The 19,213-nt window shown below is 39.5% G+C and overlaps 1 protein-coding gene across 3 annotated transcripts in view; it reads left to right on the top strand.

Annotated features, from left to right (window-relative positions):
* Positions 1-19,213, top strand: part of kifap3a (kinesin-associated protein 3a) — a 230,844-nt gene that overhangs the window by 11,936 nt on the left and 199,695 nt on the right. For all 3 annotated transcript variants that reach the window (XM_041208146.1, XM_041208144.1, XM_041208145.1), the window contains one exon: positions 15,633-15,764. In XM_041208146.1, coding sequence (XP_041064080.1) covers positions 15,633-15,764 — 132 coding nt within the window. The remainder of the gene's footprint in view (positions 1-15,632; positions 15,765-19,213) is intronic.

Below are 19,213 nucleotides of genomic sequence, written 5' to 3'. Positions count from 1 at the left end.
TGCCCTGAGGAATAAACCAGCGAATGGCTGTCACTTATTTTGTTTAGCTGAAACAGGTGCAGTGCGTGTACATGTTCTTTCCGTCTGCAAAGAACAGGGCCCTGTGTTTTATTATATGTAGCTGCCAGTACATGCAAATGCACCATACTACGAGCCTGACTGGTTGTCAGCATAATTCTTAGCACACTGAGGATTATTTAGTAAATGTTGTCAGTTGTCCAATGGCGGAATCACATCTCATGCTGGACACTGAGTTTTGCAAACACAGGCTGTTTGGGTACGGTCTGTACCTTGTCCATTGCAAATAGCGGAAGGGATATGCTGTTTGATATGATCCGCTAGTCTTTGAGATGTATGCCCTACATACCTAACATCACACTAGCACTGAAATTCATACACCACATTGCTCATTTGTGAGATAGGCATCGTGTCTTTTTGGCTTGACGGCAGCATCCTGTTAGTGGTGAATACCCACTCGTGTTGCTGCTGCATCTTCACAATTTTAGCCTCAATATGGGCTTACCATCAATTTATTAGTCACTGTCACTGAGTGGCTTTCACTTAACAAGTGATGTTTCTGATTTTTGTGAAACTTATTGCAGACTTGGCCTCTCAATTCGCTATCAGCCAACTTTGTTGAGGATTGGATCAACAAGTTGTCATTCAAGTAATACCCTTGGATTCAGAAATCTCCCATTTGGCGAGGTCTCCTGCCGTTGTCAGTGAATGAAACATTGTATGTGTGCATGATCCTGATTGTCTCAAACTGTTATGGTATGTGGGAAAACACACTTCTAATGCCCCAGCTGTGAACTTAATCCACAAACTAAGTAACTTGTATGTTGCAAGGAAAACCAATAAGAGAAATTGAAAAAGAAAACTGACCCTCCCATTTTCCACGCAAACTAAGACTGAAACTGAGATTGGAAATCAAAACTTCTGAGTAGACTGAACCTGGTTGAAATCACTTATAAGGATACAGAGGACCCAAGCTCAGTGGTAGTTGGTGAGTCCAGTGGTACAATATAGGCAGACTGAAGAAAACAGAGGCTGGATACAGAAGCTGAGAATAAACAAATACACAGTTGCTGCAGCTGTTTCTGATACTTGAAGAAAGCATTGGATCTACGCCATCCAGACAGAGTTGAGGAGATTCTGCAAACCTGTCACACTTTTGGTGAAGACTATATGTGTGGAACTTGGGTTGATTGTGTGCAGCTGTCAACTGAGGATCAGGCTACTTCCTAGAAGAGTAGGAGCTGAAATTCTTCATGAGGAAGAAAGAGTTTTGAATGACTGTGATTGAATTTGATGACCTATATGCTGAGTAGATTGCTGAGCCAATTCATTAGATTTGTCTTAGTTGTATCTGCCATTTAGTTTGTAATCTATAATTAATGATCGACCACAATTTGCCTTGTAATTCATGTTTCACTTATGTTGATGCTGGATTTGAGTGTTTAGGAAGTCCTAAGATAGTATTTAATATTTGCTTTGCTTTATTCTTGTATAGTAAAAAAATCTTCTGTTTTAAACTGTGAAGTCTTATGGCTTCATTCTTTGAATAAATAACTGGGATTTCAGATTTTTTTTTTACTTACTGCTTTTTGCCAATATCATAACAATATGGATAGAGATAAAAGATAATAAAGGATCCAACACATTACAAGGTGTCATCTGCAGACCACCTAGTAATGGAAGGGAGACGGAGGAAGAAATCTGCAGACAAATTAGGGAATTGGGTAAAAAGCACAATAGTACCTATGGAGATTTTAACTACCCTGTTATTAATTGGTAAGAAGAGATGGGTAAAGGGCATAAGGGACTGGAGCTCCAACAAAGTGTACAGGGCTGCTTTTTAACCCAATATGTATAAAGCCCAACAATGGAAGAATTGCTATTGGATCTAGTAATGGGGAATGAGTCGGAGCAGATAGAAGTAAAAGTAGACAAACATCTCGGCAATAGTGATGATAATTTAATAGCTTTAAGATGACAGAAAATGACAAAAACCAAGCTGATAGATTAGAAAAAGCTGATTTCAGGGGCTGAAAATAGAACTTGGGAAAATAAAATGGGTAACTATATTGGCAAACATCGATGTGAAACAACAATGGGAAACGGTTAAAATAGGTTCAACAGAGTGCAGGAAAATATATTCAGCTAAAGGAAAGAACAAGCTAAATGCTAGTGGGATACTATGAATGAATAAAGACATAAGAGAACAACTAAGTGTTAGAGGAATACATTAGATACATTATGAAGGAACATGAAACAAAATACTGCTGTAAAATATATTACAGTCATATCATTAACAAAAAGAAGACTGTGATGGGAATCAGACCATTAGGCATAGACAGGATAATACCACAGGTAACGATAGAGAAATGGCAGAAATATTAAATAATTATTTCACTTCACCTTTTACCGGACAGAATGGGTAGACATGATGTTGGATGATGAGATGAATGATGAAATAAGTTCATTTAAACTTATTTAAAATAAAAAAGGGGAGGTATTGAAACTAAACAAACTCGGAGGACAAAGTCCCTTGTCGGTTTGGATTGCACCTAGTATTTTAAAAGAATCTAGGGAAGAAATAGCAGAGGGTATTACTACTCATATTTAATAATTCATTAGAAAAGGATGTAGTATCTATTGACTGGCAGATAGCTAATGTATTTCCTATGCTTGCAAAGAGAGACAGAACATATCCAGGGATTTATGAACCAGACAACTTAACGTCAGTGGTAGGGAAAATAATGGAATTTTTATTAAAGGGGAGAAGAACATATAGAAATGAGAAATGTAATAGTCAGCATGAATTTCAAAAGCAAAAGTCTTGCTTGACCAACCAAGGAGGAGGTAACAGAGGATAGACAGTGGTAATGCAGGAAATGTAATTTATCTGGATTTTCAAAAGGCCTTTGATGAGGTCTGCCATAATAGACTAATGAATAAGGTTGGACAATGTGGGGTCAGTGGACACAAGTGGCAGACTGGATTGCTAGCTGGCTTCCAAGACAAAGCAGAGAGTGGGAGTAAAGATGGTTATTCAGAATGACAATGTTGGGACCACTGCTGTTCACAATTTACGTTAATAATTTGAACTTAGAAATTGTGTTTTTGGTTCAAAGTTTGCAGATGACACCAAATTGTGGGTGGGTAGTCAGTACTGAAGAGGACCGCAACAGATTACAGGAGGACATTGATAAATAATTGGGAAACAAAGATCACAGATAAATGTGAAGTAGTATATTTAAGGAAGAATAGGGAGGCCACTTATTGGAAGGCACAAGTCTAGGTGAGGAACAAAGGGATCTCAGAGCACAAACACACAAATTGCTAGAAGTTGCACTGCAGGTTAGCAAGGCCATAAAAAAGCAAGCCAAGTGCTAGGCTTTACTTCTAGAAGATTAGAATTGAAAAGTAGAGAAGTAATGCTAAACCCAAGTCGAACCTTGTTTAGATCACATTTAAGAGTACTATGTGTACTTCTGGCCACCATGTTATAAAAAGGATTTAGAGACACAGGAAAGGGTGCAGAGAAGGTTGACAAGGATGATACCAGAAATGTGTGGGTACACATATCAAGAAAAGATTGACAGGCTGGGCTCCCTTCTCTCTTGAAAAAAGTAGGCTGAGGGGAGACTTAATAGAGGTCTTTAAAATTACGGAAGGATTTGATAGAGTGAATACAGAGAGAATGGCTCAGATCTTTGGAGCTGCAGCAGTGATGAGTGGATTGCTGCTGCGCTTGAAAATGTTCCTGACCTGATGCTGCTGTGCATTTCTTCCAGGGTCGTCTCTGGGGAACTCCGTCAGAATGGAGTAGAGGTTGTGGGGGAGGAAAGGACGCACTCTTTTTATGGCACTGGCTGCCGTATAGTAAGTTTAAAGGTCCTATCTTTGAATGTTAGTGAATGGGTGAGGTGTGTAGGAAGTTGTTCCGGTCAGGAGGCTAGCTTGTGGGGGCAGTAGTCTGTTTGGGTTGGCAGAGTGGCCAGGTCAGGGGGTCGTTGGGTTGGGGAGGAGGGGATTATTGATTTGGGTTGGGGGTTTTTTGGGTTGGGGTAGTCAGGAGGAGGTTGTCGGGATGTTGCCGTAGGGGGTTAGGTCAGGAAAGAAGGATAATTCGGTAGTCAGGGAGGGGGATTTGTTGGGTGGTCAGGGAGGTAGTCGGGCTGGGAGGTGGTGGTTGGAGAGGTCAGTCGTGTCAGGGTGGTCAGGTCAGGTTAGGGGTGGGTTGTGTTGGGAGGCCATTCAAATTGTGTCGGGCCGAGGGTGGGGAGGGCGGGGGGGGGGGAATTGGGGCTAGTAGGGTCAGGGGGAAGGCGCTTTGTCTGATTGGGGGATAGTTGTGGAGTTAGCCAGGGTGATCTGTTTTCTGGGTAACTATCCGGTTAAGTACTGTGGAACTGTCTGAAGTCTCTGACTGTAGATCAGAGTCGAAGGTATTCACGGAGGGTCGCAGGGAGCAGGGGAATTGTCCTGTGGAACTTTACACTTTTGAGGCCATTCCCAGGTAGGTCCATGTGTCAGCACTTCCACAGAGTCCCGGCCCACATCTTCAGTCATCTGTCCAGTCTCTGACGATCTGGAGACCAGAAGAATTGGCCCAATGTCTCCTCTTGTGGAGAAGAGCATAACTAGAGGCCATCTATATAAGATAGTCACCAATAAGTTCAATAGGAAATTTAGAAGAAACTTCTTTGCCTAGAGTGTTAAGAATGTGGAACTTGCTGCCACAGGGAGTAGCTGAAGTGAATAGTTTGGATGCATTCAAGGGGCAGTTAGGCAAGCATTTGAGAGATTAGGGAATAGGTGGTTACGAAGTTAGATTTGGATGAGAAAAAATGGGAGGAAGTAAGAGTGAATCATAAACATGAACTGGTTGGGACAAATGGCTTGTTTCTGTACCAACTATCCTACATGATCCTATAGTGAAACATCAGGATTGGCATGGAGCGTCATTTTTTGGAACAGCATCAAAGAGCCTGTAAAGGTGGTTTGCCATGTCTAATCACGCCATGTACTTTGAAATGCAGATAGTATTTTTTTTCATGAGAAGGCTGCAAGTTGCTCAGAGTTTTGACCTACTTATTTGTCTTTCTGTAGTAATGTTGCCACATGTTAGCCAGGGTGATCTGTCTAATGTTTTCTGGGTAACTATCCAGTTAAGTACTGTGGAACTGTCCGAAGACTCTGACAGTAGATCAGAGTCGTAGATATTCATGGAGGGTCCCAGGGAGAAAATATTTGCAGTTAGTTTGCAGCCATGTTTAAACATTGGAAGTACATGCTTATGAAATGGAAAATAAGATTGTGCGTACTAAAAATACATAAATCATAGAACCATAGAAAAGTTATGGTGCAAAAAGAGCCAAAAATGGAAAAAAGAAACTAGCCACTAATTTTTATCCCACTTTGCAGCACCTGGTCTGTTGCCTTGCAGTTTGCAGCACTTCAGAGGCAGATCCAGGAACCTTTTAAATGAGTTGAGTGTTTCAGCCTCAACCACCAACCTGGGCAGTGAATTCCAGACGCCCGCCACTCTAGGTGAAAAATATTTTGCTCATACCCGTCTAATCCTTCTACAAATCACCTTAAATCTATATCTCCTGGTAATTGACCCCTCAGCTAGGGGAAACCAGTCTTTCCTGTCTACCCTATCTAGGCCCCTCATAATTTTGTACATCTCAATTAAGTTACCTCTTAGCCTCCTCTGTTCTAAGGAAAACAGCCCCAGCCTATCCAATCTTTCCTCATAGCTGCAATTTTCAAGCCCTGGCAACATTCTTGTAAATCTCCACTGCACTGTCTCCAGCGTAATTATGTCCTTTCTGTAATGTGACAAGAACTGTACACAACATTCCAGCTGTGGCTTAACCAGCATTTTATACAGTTCCATCATTACATCCCTGTTTTTGTATTTAATACCTCATCCAGTAAAGGAAAGCATTCCATAAACTTTCTTGATGACCTTGTTCAGCTGCCCTGCCATCTTCAGGGACCTGTGGACGTGCACTCCAACTTGTCTCACATCCTCAACCCCTCTCAATAACTTCCCATTTATTGAGTATTCCCTTGCTTTGTTTGCCCTCTCCAACTGCATTATCTTTCACATTTCTGGATTGAATTCCATTTGCCACTTTACTGCACCTTCATCCAAGTCATTGATATCATTCTGGAGTCGACAGCAATCCTCTTCATTATCGACTACACGGCCAATTTTTGTGTCATCTGCAAATTTCCCAATCATGCTTCCCAGATTTAAGCCTAAATCATTAACATATACACCAAACAGTGAGGGCCCCAACAGTGAGACCTGTGGAACACCACTGGAAACCGTTTCCCATTCGCAAAAACATCAATCGACCATTACCCTTTGTTTTCTGTCACTGAGCCAACCTTGCATTCAACCTACCGCCTTCACTGTATCACATGAGATCACACTTTCTTGACCAGTCTGCCATGTGAGACCTTGTCAAATGCCTTACTGAAATCCATTTGGACAACATCCACTGCACCAACCTCAGCAACCCTCCTTATTAATTCTGCAAAAAATTCTATTCAGTTAGTAAGGCACAATTTTCCCCTAACAAAACCATACTGACTATTCTTGATCCTTCCATGCCTTTCTAAATGACAGTTTATCCTGTATCTCGGAATTGTTTCCAATAATTTGCCCACCATTGAAGTCATACTGACCGGCCTATAATTTTCTGGCCTATCCCTCACACCCTTTTTAAATAATGATACAACGTTCGCAGACCTCCAATCCTCTGGGACCTCACCTGTATCTACTGAGGATTAGAAAATGACCCTCAGAGCATCCGCTATTTCCTACCTGGCTTCCTTCAACAGCCTGGGATACAATCCATCTGGCTCTGGTGATTTATCCACCTTCAAGGATGCAAGTCCCTCTAGTACTTTCTCTCTCGCTATGTTTATTGTATTTAATATTTTACGCTTCTCCTTTTAACTAGAACGTCTGTATCATCCCTCTCCTTAGTGAAGACAGAGACAAAGTACTCATTGACAGCCCTGCCCACATCTTCTGCATCAACCAACAATTGACCATGTACATCTCTGATAGGCTCTACCCTTTCCTTAGTTATTCTCTTGCTCTTAATGCACTGGTAAAACATCTTAGGATTTTCATTGATTTTACCTGCCAATATTTTTTTGTATCCTTTCTTTGTTTTCTAACATCCATTTTTACTTCAATCCTGTACTCTTCTAGGCTTTCTACAGTATTAAGCCTTTTGTGACTGTCATAATCTTTTTCTGCTTTATCTTGGCCTTTATGCTTCTGGATAACCAGGGGGCTCTAGATTTGGTACTACTACCCTTTTTCTTTATGGGGCCATGTCTACACTGTACCCATTGAATTTTGCCTTTGAATGCCTCCCCCTGATTTGACAGTTTTTTGTAATAGTATCCAGTCCACTCTCGCCAGCTCACCTCTCAGCTTTGTAAAATTTGTCTCCCTCCAATTTTGAACTCTTACTCCTGTTCTATCTTTGTCCTTTTCCATAATGATGCTAAAGCTAACTCTATTATGGGCAAAATTTAATTTTGGCAAACCTGAAGTGTAATTTTTCCAATTGGTTTCATGTCTTGGATACCAGTTAGGGTGTTGGTTACTTGGAGGAGTGCAGTCAGAGCCAAGTTTCTGACACCACAGACAGCTCTGCTGTACGAGAGCAGAGAAAGAAGAAGAGAAGAGCAGTAGAAATAGGAGGTTCGTTGGTTAGGGGAACAGACAGGTGTTTCTGTGGCCATAGATGTGACCCCAGGATGGCATGTTGCCTCCCTGGTGCCAGGGTCAAGGATGTCATGGAGTAGCAGGACATTCTTCTGGGGGAGGGTGATCAGCCAGAGGTCGTGGTCCATGTTGGTATCAATGACTTAGGTAGGAAGGGGATGAGGTCCTGAAAGCAGACTTTAGGGAGCTAGGAAGGAGATTGAAAAGCATGACCCCCAAAGCAATAATGTCAGGTTTATTCCGAGTCCAAGGTGCAAGCGAGTATAGAATTTGGAAAATTCAGCAAATAAACATGAAGCTGGAAAGCTGGTGTAGGAGGGAGGGCAACAGATTTATGAGGAATTGGCACTGGTTCAGGAGAAGGTAGGACCTGTACAAGCTGCATGGTCGACGCCTGAACAGGACTGGAATGAATATCCTTGCAGGCATATCCGCTAGCGTTCGGCCACCCCCTCCAGCTGCTGCCTGGCATTCAGCCCTCCCCCGGCCCCCTGCCATTTGGGCCCACCTGGCACTCGGCACTTGGTGGGCCACTTCTTCCGACCCCCTGGCACTCTGCCCTCCCTCCCCTGGTCCCCCCAGCTCCCCAACTCTGCCACTTGCCCCACCCTCTCCGCAGGCCCCGGCACACTCCCCCGGCACTTAGCCCCTCCCTCTCCCGGCACTCAACCCCCGGCTGCCCCAGCACTCAACCCTCCCCTACCCCACCCCCACTCCCACGGACCTGGCACTTGGCCTCCTGGTGGAGATCAGTCCCCTCCTCTCCTCTCCTCCTGGTGCTCAGCCCCTTGTGATGCTCAGCCCCTGGTGCTTGCCTGCCCCCTCTAGTTCTAGTCTCTCCACAAGAGGAAACACCATCCTGGTATTGACCCCATCAAGCCCCCTCAGGATTCTAAATGTTTCAAAAAGATCACCCGTCATCCTTCGAAAATCCAATGCATATAAGGCCAAACTGTTTGACCGTTCTTCATGGGATAGGCCCTTCATCCCAGGATGCTTCTAATGTATTTATATCCTTTTTCAAATAAGGAGACCAAACAATACGCAGTACTCCAGATATGATCTCACCAAGGCCCTTTACAGCTGCAGTAAAGCTTCCCTAGTTTTATTTTCTACTCCCCTTGCAATAAACACCAACATTCCATTTCCCTCCTAATCACTTGCTGTGCCTGCATACTAACTTTTTGTGATTCATGTATCAAGACACCCAGATCTCTCTCTATGACCAAGCTTTGCAGTCTCTCTCAATTTAAGTAGTACACTGCTTTCTAAACTTGCTGCCTAAGTAGACAATTTCACATTTTCCCACATTATATTCCATCTGACAATTTTTGCTCACTCACTTAACCTATCTCTCCCTGGGTAGACGCTTTACCTCCTTTTGACAACTTACTTTCCTACCTATTTTGGTGTCATAGGCAAATTTAGCTACCATACATTTGGTCCCTTCATCCAAGTCATTGATATAGATTGTAAATAGTTGAGGCCTCAGCACTGTCCCTGTGGCACTCCATTAGTTACAGTCTGCCAACCTGAAAAAGACCCTACCTTCTGTTTCCTTTTAGCTAACCAATCCTTTATCAGTGATAATATGGTACCCCCGAAACCATGTGCTCTTATCTTGTGTAGTAACCTTTGATGTAGCATCTTATCAAATGCATTTTGGAAATCAAAGTACATAACATCTACAGGTTCTCCTTCATCAACCTTGCTTGTTACTTTCTCAGACAACTTTTAAAAAAAAAAAATAGCTAAACACAATTTCCCTTTCACCAAACCATGTTGACTCTGCCTGATCCCATTATGGTTTCCTAAGCGTCCAACGTTTATTGGTGCAGGTGTTTTCTTTTGATAACATTTTAGTTGGAGGCATTGTTGCACTTTAAGATCTTTCATAGATCAATTCAAAAGACTACAGAATACAGCATGTTAACAAATTCTAATGGAATAAGAAATCTGCAACAGAAATGATGCTGTAGTGATGACTGGGCATTCAGCCCAGAGCTTGCTCAGGACAGGATGTTGTTTGTGTGCTAAGTATATAGTCATGGTCATATGCAATGGAGCGAAGGATGAGGTTTGCTTATTCAAACACTGTGGGTACCAGGCAGGGTGGCAAGGTTGCATATTTGTCAAACTTTTGTAAAGGAGTAGGCTAAGAAATGGGATGGTTTATTTCAAATGTGTTTCATCATAAACAAATAAGCACTGTATTTGTTATAGACTCTTGTTCTCAAGCCTTTATGGTTGGAGCTAACTATTTATTGTACAGATTACAACAAAAAATTACTTTCAGCTGAAATTACTAGCTATTACCAGTTACTATGAACGCTTTCTACATACTTGAGTGTTCACATTATTTCTTGTTTATTCTATTTTATTGCTTTTTAAAATTAGATATGACTAAAACAGTGTTGGGGATTACATTCAAAACCATACTCTCATTTTTTTCTTTTGTTGCGAAAGCACATTAAAATATAGCAAAAAATGAATTTCATCGTAGTGCTAAACCATTGATTTATTTATCTGTTTTCCTACAGTGGTTTTAGGACTGAAGCACTCAAGTTTAAAGCAAAAAACTGGATAAATATTTGAGGGAGTGCTGGTCTTGATGGGCTGCATGGCCTCCTTCTGTGCTGTATTATTATAAATGGGTAATCAGGAGCTATACATTTTTGGGACTGTTCAAATAGTCTACAGTCTTCTGATTCTATAGAAGTTCCTATGTGAAATTTTGATAATTGGGCAAATGCAAAAGATACTTGAACTAGTTTAATATAGTAGATTAATTTGTTCTGCATTATTAATGCTATAATACAGCGCATAAGCTCTGCATAGAACTATTGGACTGAGTGGCTTGTTTCTGTGCTGCACGTTCTATGTAATCAACAAAATAATTACTTCTGCCATATTGTAGCTGACAGATATGCTACCACTGTAGGATTTTTTGGAGATATTTCCCAAAACTGCTCTTCATATTGCAGCTGTAGAGCTTTACTGTTTTCTTAAATAAAAATGTTTCCTATCTATGCTTGTTTTAGAAGTTGAAATATTAGAGAAATGATTAACGTAGTAAAGCTAAAATGGATACTGGGAAGAAAAACCTTAAGAAATAATTACAGACATCCAAGCTTTTTTCAAGGATCCTTGCTGAATTGTAAAAATATATTATTTTAATAGTATTTCACCCAAGGTATTTATTTTATGAAAATCTTGGCAACAAAATTCAGTTTTCAGTAAAATTCTTAACCTATTTTTGGAAAGAAAGTAGTAAGGAGCAAACTTGCATTCACATAGCACTTCTAATGAGCCCTGGATGTCCCGAGTACTTTACAATTAAATACTTTTTAGAATGTGGTCAGTGTTCTAATATAGGAAACACAACAGCCAGTTTGTGATCAGTGAGGTCCCACAAACAGCAACGAAATAAATTAACATATTTGAGGGACAAATGTTGTCCAGGACACCAGGAGAATGTCCCTACTCTTTGAATATAGCATCTACTCTTCTCAGAATGCTGCATCAAAAATCTATTATCTTAAATCTGACTGATTAAGTTCTATGAAATTAATATTTAAATGAAGCTCTCGATTGCAGAAATTGATAAATTCGACATATAAATTTTGATTTCAATTAAAGGTACCATTGCGCCTCTGCTTCACAAACTAAAATGACCAGGCTTGAGGAACTATTTCAAGGATGTTGTAATATTCCCATGACTTTGATGAACTTGAAACTAAGATTTGTCCTATAATGTAATTTAATTTATAAGTCAAGAGAAACTGGCTTGTTTAACTAATTTTGCTGAACACGATGCAAATAATTAATTTGATAGCATTATTAAATTACAGTGAGCAAGTGAGTGTAGGCTCATTACATAATGGCAATCACATAAGTGATATAGTTTTTCACTATATAGCTTTGACTATCAAATTAGAGGTGATTCTGTGCTGCATGTTTCCAGTAGTGCATCTATAAACATTGATAGGAAATTCAGGGATACAATTTTGCAGACCCAATAACCTGACCGACATTCCTTGTCAGTCTGTGCTCCCACTTGAAACATGAATTCATGGAATCACCCCTATAGTATATTTGCAATAATACTAAATATTCTTGAAACTCTTTACAACAAAGCACTGCTAATTTTGCCTTTTAGCTTTGAATCAGGGTGTTCTCTCAGTAGACTAGCCAGATTTCCTCTTCAACCATCAATTAACTGGTCATTATCATCTGAGAGATCTTGCTAGTTGTGAAATTGCTGCTACATTTCCCTAGATAATATTTAAAATAATTGTCAGAAGTTGAGATGTTGAAATATGCATCAAGGTGCTAAACAAATACAAACTTTCAAGGTAACATGAAGAAGCTGATGCATATTGTTCTTGCATGTTTTTTAAATCAGTTTTAGCTACTGAAAGCCTTCCAATCCATGAGTTTGGCAGGAAGAATAGAAAATCAGAATACTATTTAAATGGAGAGATATTGCAAAGCTTGGTGGTACAGAGAGACCTAGATGTCCTGGTACATGAATCACAAAAAATTAGAATGCAGGTATAGCAAGTGATTAGAAAGGCACATGGTATGCTGGTGTTTATTGCAAAGGGAATAGAATATAAAAGTAGTTGAAGTTTTATTGCAGCTGTGAGGGCCTTGATAACACATCTGGAATACTGTGTTCAGTTTTGGCCTCCTTATTTGAAAAGTTATATAATTATGTTAGAAGCAGTTCAGAGAAGGTTCACTTGACTCATTCCTGGGATGAAGGGCTTGTTTTGTGAAGGAAGGTTGAACAGGTTGGGCATATGCTCATTGGATTTTAGAAGAACAAGGATGATCGTATTGAAACATACAGGATTCTGAGGGGACATGATCGGGTAGATACCAGAATGTTTCCACTTGTGGGAGAGATCAAAACTAGGGGACACAATTTAAGAATAAGAGGTCTCCCCTTTAAGACGGAGATGAGAAATATTTTCTGAGGGTCATTAGATTGTGGAATTCTGTCCTCCGGGACACAGTAGAGGCTGGCTCATTGAATTTATTCAAGGCAGAGTTGGACAGGTTTTTGATAGACAAGGGAGTGGCGGGGGGGAGGGGGGGCAGACAGGAAAGTGGATTTGAGACCATAACCAGATCAGCCATGATCTTATTGAATGGCTGGGCAGGCTCGAAGGGCTGAATGGTCTACTCCTCCTAAGTCCTATGTTCCTTTGATACACAGTAAGAAATTTTATATGTGCAGTTTAGTCCACAAAGTAAAAATGATTGAGTATCGCAGTTGGATTAAAGGATGTGTCCTAAATAACTCTGAAAGCAGAACACGTTTCACAATGAGGCTGGTGGGTTACAGTGTTAATTGTAAGATATCTTTCCACGCTCTCCACCATTTTGGTGGGCATACAAGAACTTCTAACTAGCTGTCTGCAACGCACAATCTGTTATAATGTAATCTTAAGCCTCAGGAAAAGTAATTTTGTGTTTTACGTGTCCAAAAATATACAATTTGATATATATCAAAATCATATCTTCAATGTATTTAAAGAATCGATTCTAAGAGTTAAGAAAAGTTTTACTTTTTCTATATCGTCTTTTTGGGAGTATGGTTATTTGATATTATCTTCAGGCTTTGCACCTTACGAAGAGGAAGGGCTGCATATTTGAATGGAGGCTTCTGCCAATATAGCAATTTTTTTTTTTTGGAGGTGCTAACAGCTGCCGAAAGTGATGGGTTTTAATTTTTGATGCCCAAAGGGAAATGTTTTTTTCCCCTCAGTGCTTTTCAAGTGGTGAAGAATGTTAATGCTGGGGAAATAGAATGCTTTCCATTTGCAGCATCCACTTTCAGCACTACCAGGGATGGCGCAGCCAACAGAGTCCACTTCCCAGTTCTTTGCCTTAACAATGTACCTCAGTCCCAAACTCAGATGAGCACCCCCTCAATTGGTCCTCATTTCTCACCACCCATCCTTAAGCTCGTTTGTATGATCATTTGACATTCCCTGTCTAATTAGAGGCAGCAGGCCTATACGCACCAGGAACTGGATTTAAACAGGAAATGCTGGAAAAACTCAGTAGGTCTGACAGCAAATGTGGAGAGAGCAACAGAGTTGACACTTCGCATCCATATCACTCTTCTTCAGAGCTACAGAGAAGTAGAAATGTGATGAAATTTGTACTGTTTAAGGGGGTGGAGCAGGTGAAGCTGGATAGCAGGCCAGCAATAGGTGGTTGCAAAGGAGAGATTGACAAAGGTGTCATGAACAAAAAAACAATGGGAGTGATAATGGTAGTGGTAAGAGTTTAAAAAAAAAGGTGCTGATAGTGGCATTAAGGTAAGAAAGCAGAATGTGATAATGGCAGAACAAGGGTAAGCACTCAAAAGAACAAAATGAACAAGTAATAGATGGCCCTTGTGGGGGTAGGATGGGGAGAAAAGGGATCGAAAATGGGATAAAAAAGGAGGATAAAAACAATGAATGAAAATAAAAATGAATAAAAATAAGCGGATTAAAAATAAAAATGAATATTGAGAGAAGGGATAAAAAAAGGTGTGTAGGTAGAGGAGAGAGTTCATGGTCTGAAGTTGCTGAACTCAATGTTAAGTCCGGAAGGCTGTAAAGTGCCTAATCAGAAGATGAGGTGCTGTTCCTCCAGTTAGTGTTGGGCTTCACTGGAATATTGCAGCAGGCCATGGATGACATGTCGGCATGAGAACAGGATGGTGTGTTGAAATGACAAAGCAAGAGGAAGGTCTGGGTCATGCTTGTGGACAGACTGAAGGGTCCAGAGACATAGTGAAACAATGGATATTTGCATTCAAAGAGGGAAATATGCATAATGGAGAGAAGACTGTTTGCAAGGGAAGGCATTTTAAAATCTTACAACTGTGAAAAAGCCTTCAGCATCTATGCCTCAAGCAAATATCTTCAAAGGACTGAAGTTAAGAAAACTCACTTTGAATTCGACTTGTTCAGGGTATCATTTTTTTGCCTGAGTCTTTTAAAATCTGTGTCTTAATGTTGCTTTAATGAAAGTGTAACTGGCAGATAGATTGATTAGGGGATTTAGAAGTTATCATCGAAGTAGTTTGTAGATCTATGTATGTATTTAAAATCATTTCTCTTATTAATAAATGTTTAATCCAATTTTGTAAAAACCTATAAGACTTGGTGGTCTTATTAGTACTGAATTCAAGACACGCATCTTGAAATTTATACGAATTGAAAATTAGTTGTGACAGTTGTTTCAAGTTTCCTTCTGGGATTTGACCAGCTCAGCATTTACCATCTGTGTCATAACACTTGATGCTATTTTATAATTAATTTCTAGAATGTGGGAAACCAAGATAAAATCAGCTACATATGAGATGTGGTCTCTAATTGTAGCGATATACCTTATTCACAGTGTTGAGTATGATGTGCACTACCTTTGCAAGTAGAGAAAGCACAAGAAATAAATTGTGTTTCATTTAGCAAAACAGACATTGAGACGTTGACATCTTTAACTTGCACGCCATTGCAATGGAGTAGACAATCATCCTGCTGGCCCAGCAAAGCCCACGTCCCGTGAATGAATAAAAATAAATCCATTGATTCTGAGATACTGAGAGCCAGTAACAACCCTGGAAGTTAGGGGTTTTGTACTATGTATTAATTTTATTGATATGTAGTTAGTATGAATATTTCCCTGTGACCATGGGATTCAGTTATGAATGTTGTCTGAAACATCTGGTTTTAAAATTATGGCTATGGATCACTACATTGACGTATTTGAGGTTTTGTACAGCTGCTCATTTTTTCATTCCGTTTTGAATCTGTATGATTTTTGTAGCTGTGAATAACTATTTATTTCTCTTTAGAAAAGTGAAAGCGGGTAACATAGATGTCCACCCAACGGAGAAGGCTTTGGTTGTTCACTATGAAGTGGAAGCTACAATTTTGGGTGAGATGGGTGATGCCATGCTGGGAGAACGAAAGGAGTGTCAGAAAATGTAAGTAATAGCCGACAAGATCCTTTATTTGTCAGAATGTCATTTTTAAATGATTAAATGAAAGAATATTATCCATGTACTATAATGTATGACTCATAAGAGTACATTTTAAAACAGTTACAATAGCTTGCATTCACATAATGTCCTTAATGAAGGAATGGATAGGTGTGCAAAATATCAAACATGCAACAGAACAGAAGTTCAATAAGAAAAACTATTCAACAGGAAGGACACTAAAGGATAGTTTTCTCCTGGAAAATGGGAACTCTCCCGATGTTGTATAATTGCACACTGCAAAATGTCTATGACCTCTAGGAGGCTTTAAGTTTACTATGGAGGTTCTCTGTTGTCTGCAATTGTTATTTTTTAACTGTACCATTGGGTACATTCATCTGTTCTCGTTTTACAAAGATGTTGTTTGTTTCTCATGGCCTTTTTAGCAAAAAATACATGATCAGTAAAAATGCTGAACTCTCAGATGCCAAAAATTTATTTATAAATATTTATTTTTGGTCTTGAAAGACAATGTTCCAGATATCTTGCCTAATTTCTTTATGCTGGCATTGGTCGCTGTTGACATCGGTTTTTGTTCACTGTTTCTACTTATCAAACATTGAAGGAAGTGGCTAGTTCCATTAACGTTGTAATAGAGAATAAGTCCCTAGGCCAACAAGTAGAGCGTACAGTCATTTCTTTATTAGTGCTGATTAAGTGGATATGGCCTGACAAAGAGATCACTGTCTTATCCCACCGTCTAATTTCTTAGGAAGACCTTCATTGTTCAAACCTAAGGTAGGGGACCTTGGTGACCGGTGGCAAATGGCATTTTTATTTTTAACAGTGCGTGTCATATACCTGAATTAATTTTGAACACAATGGTAAATCTGATTTTGATAATTCTGAATCCTTTTTTAGTTTGTATACTTTTTGGGAAAACAAATATTTTAGAATTTGTTAAAGGGGCTCTTTTAAAATAAGCCTGCCTGTTAAGATTGTGTATAAAGTGTTGCTTTACAAACCAGTTGTACAAGTTCCAAGGCTGCTTGTCCTTGGAATCTACCTGTGACAGGTTTTTCAAAAAGAATAGTTTTGTAGTTACTGTAATGTAATAGATTTGCAATGCATTTTAATAATGTGCCATAATGTTAGTTTGTGTCTCACTATAACTATGTCAGTTCTTGTTCTTGCCTCCTTAGAAGTAACTATCCATATACTTACAATAAAATTTTGCAGATATTTGGAAAGTGCTATATAATGCTTATTGCACCAGTTCCATTGCCTGATGGCTGATGAAATAATCACATCAGAAATTCATATGGTTACATTTGACGAAATAATATCAAACTGTAAACTAATTGATTACTTGGCTAAAAGTATCCTAAGTTCTTGTTTTTGGAAACTTTGAGCCATTTTTTTCAAAATAGCAAGAACCTCCAAAATAGATAGTGAGACTGAGAAAGCTAGAAAGGGAATATAGAGATATCATACTAGTTCAATGAAAAGTTAAAATTGAAGTGTCTGTTGAAAATGTTGAGTGTCTTTAGGGAGCTGATAGTTCTTTGGAAAGGTGCAAACAGTGATCAGTGCATGCATAAAGACTGGTTTATTCAATATCATGGAGGTTTTCAGCAAGATCCAGATTTCTTAGTCTCTATGATGATAGAGCTTTCAAAAATCTGGACGCTCAGTCGTTATTGGGCAAGGTTGATCTTTAGCAACTCTGTGTCCAGTTTCTCCCTTGCATTAAGACATTTCAGTGATGTATTAAATCTTTCTGATATCCTAAATATTCAACAAGGATGTTATCCAAGGGGATGTGATTGATGGTGGTGGTCATTTGAAGTAACTTAACTTTCATGATCTAAGATGCCAAATGGAAATCAAAATCAGGGCAAAAGACATTTTATCTACCAGGGAACCAGCAGTACCTTTGTAAGGAGATGAACAATAGTGGAGCTGACAGCTGTGCAGCATTAGATGATAAACAAAACATGAGCTTTGGCCCATTCTTCAAGACATTTCTTTCTTGCACCAATGCAAAACAAAAATTGAAGTAGTTTGAGCCTTCCTTGATGCCTTAAGTATGGCAGTGTTTCCAGTATGACTGGAAAGGAAAGTAACCAGGAATGAGATCAGGTAATGGGACCCTTTATGAACAGATATGTGTATTTGCTAAAACCAGCACCACATTTTCACTGGCAACTATTTGTATAGTATCCTTAACCAGATCATACCAAAGTCATATAGACATGAAGGGAAACATCCAATTTATCTTTCTTAAAGAAAGGGGAAACAAAAATAATGAGAGTCTGCCAAACAGCAAGAGAAACTGTGACAAATGGATTTTATTGCAGGCAAGTTTGAGGTCATTCACTTAGGGCCTAAAAGGATAGAACTGAATGAGATAGAAGCAGTGCAGGACCAAAGAGACTTGAAAATAAGAAAAACTTGCATTCATATAAGACCTTTCATTACTATATGAAGTCCCAAAGCACATTGCTGCAAATGTTGCAGTTTTGAAGTGAAGCCGCTATAGTAGTGTTGGAAAGGCAGCAGCCAATTTGCGCTCAGCAGCTCCCACAAGCAGTAATGTGATAATAACAAGATAATCTGTTTATCTGAGGCGTCCTGGTACATAGATCACTAAAATTCCATGAACAGCTACAGAAAATAATTAAATAGAAAGCTGGTATTTATACCAAGAGAGCTAAAACACAATGGTATAAGTTATACCACAATTTTACAAACCTTCAATTAGACCACACCTGAAGTATTCTGAGTATAGCTGGGCATCACACCTAGAAAGGATATGTTGGCCTTTGAGGGAGTCCAACACAGATTTACCAGAATGATACCTGGACTTCAAGGGTTAAATTATGAGCCAGATTACAGGGTTGCATTCTCTGGAATTTAGAAAGTTGATTTGACTGAAGTTTAAGATATTAAGGGGAATAGATAGAGTGGAACTATTTATACTCATTGATAAGTCTAGGACTAGGGAGAATAGTTAAAAATTAGAGTCCAACCTTTCAGGGCTGTAGTTAGGAAATACTTTTACACAGAAAAGTCGGTAGAAGTTTGGATTACTCTTCCATAAATGACAGTTGATGCTAGGTCAATTGTTAATTTTAAATCTGAGAGAGATTTTTGGTGACCAAAGGTTTTAAAAGGAAAAGGCAGGAATATGGAGTTAGGTTTAGCTGCTTGGTCCCATTTACTGGAATTGTCTCCCTAAACTCTTCTGTCACACCATCACCTCTCTTCCTTTAACACATTCCTTAGAACAAACAAATGGGAGCAGGTATGGGCTATCTGGCCTTTCGAACCTGTTTTGCTAGTCATATGTACAGAACCGATCATCTACTTCAACCCAACTTTCCCACCTTATCCCCATATTTCTTGATTCCAAAATGTATTGATCTCAATGACTGAGCATCCCCAGTCCTCTG

Source organism: Carcharodon carcharias, chromosome 16 (assembly GCF_017639515.1).
Source record: "Carcharodon carcharias isolate sCarCar2 chromosome 16, sCarCar2.pri, whole genome shotgun sequence".
Lineage (NCBI taxonomy): Eukaryota > Metazoa > Chordata > Chondrichthyes > Lamniformes > Lamnidae > Carcharodon > Carcharodon carcharias.
This window is presented reverse-complemented; position numbering and strand designations above follow the sequence as displayed.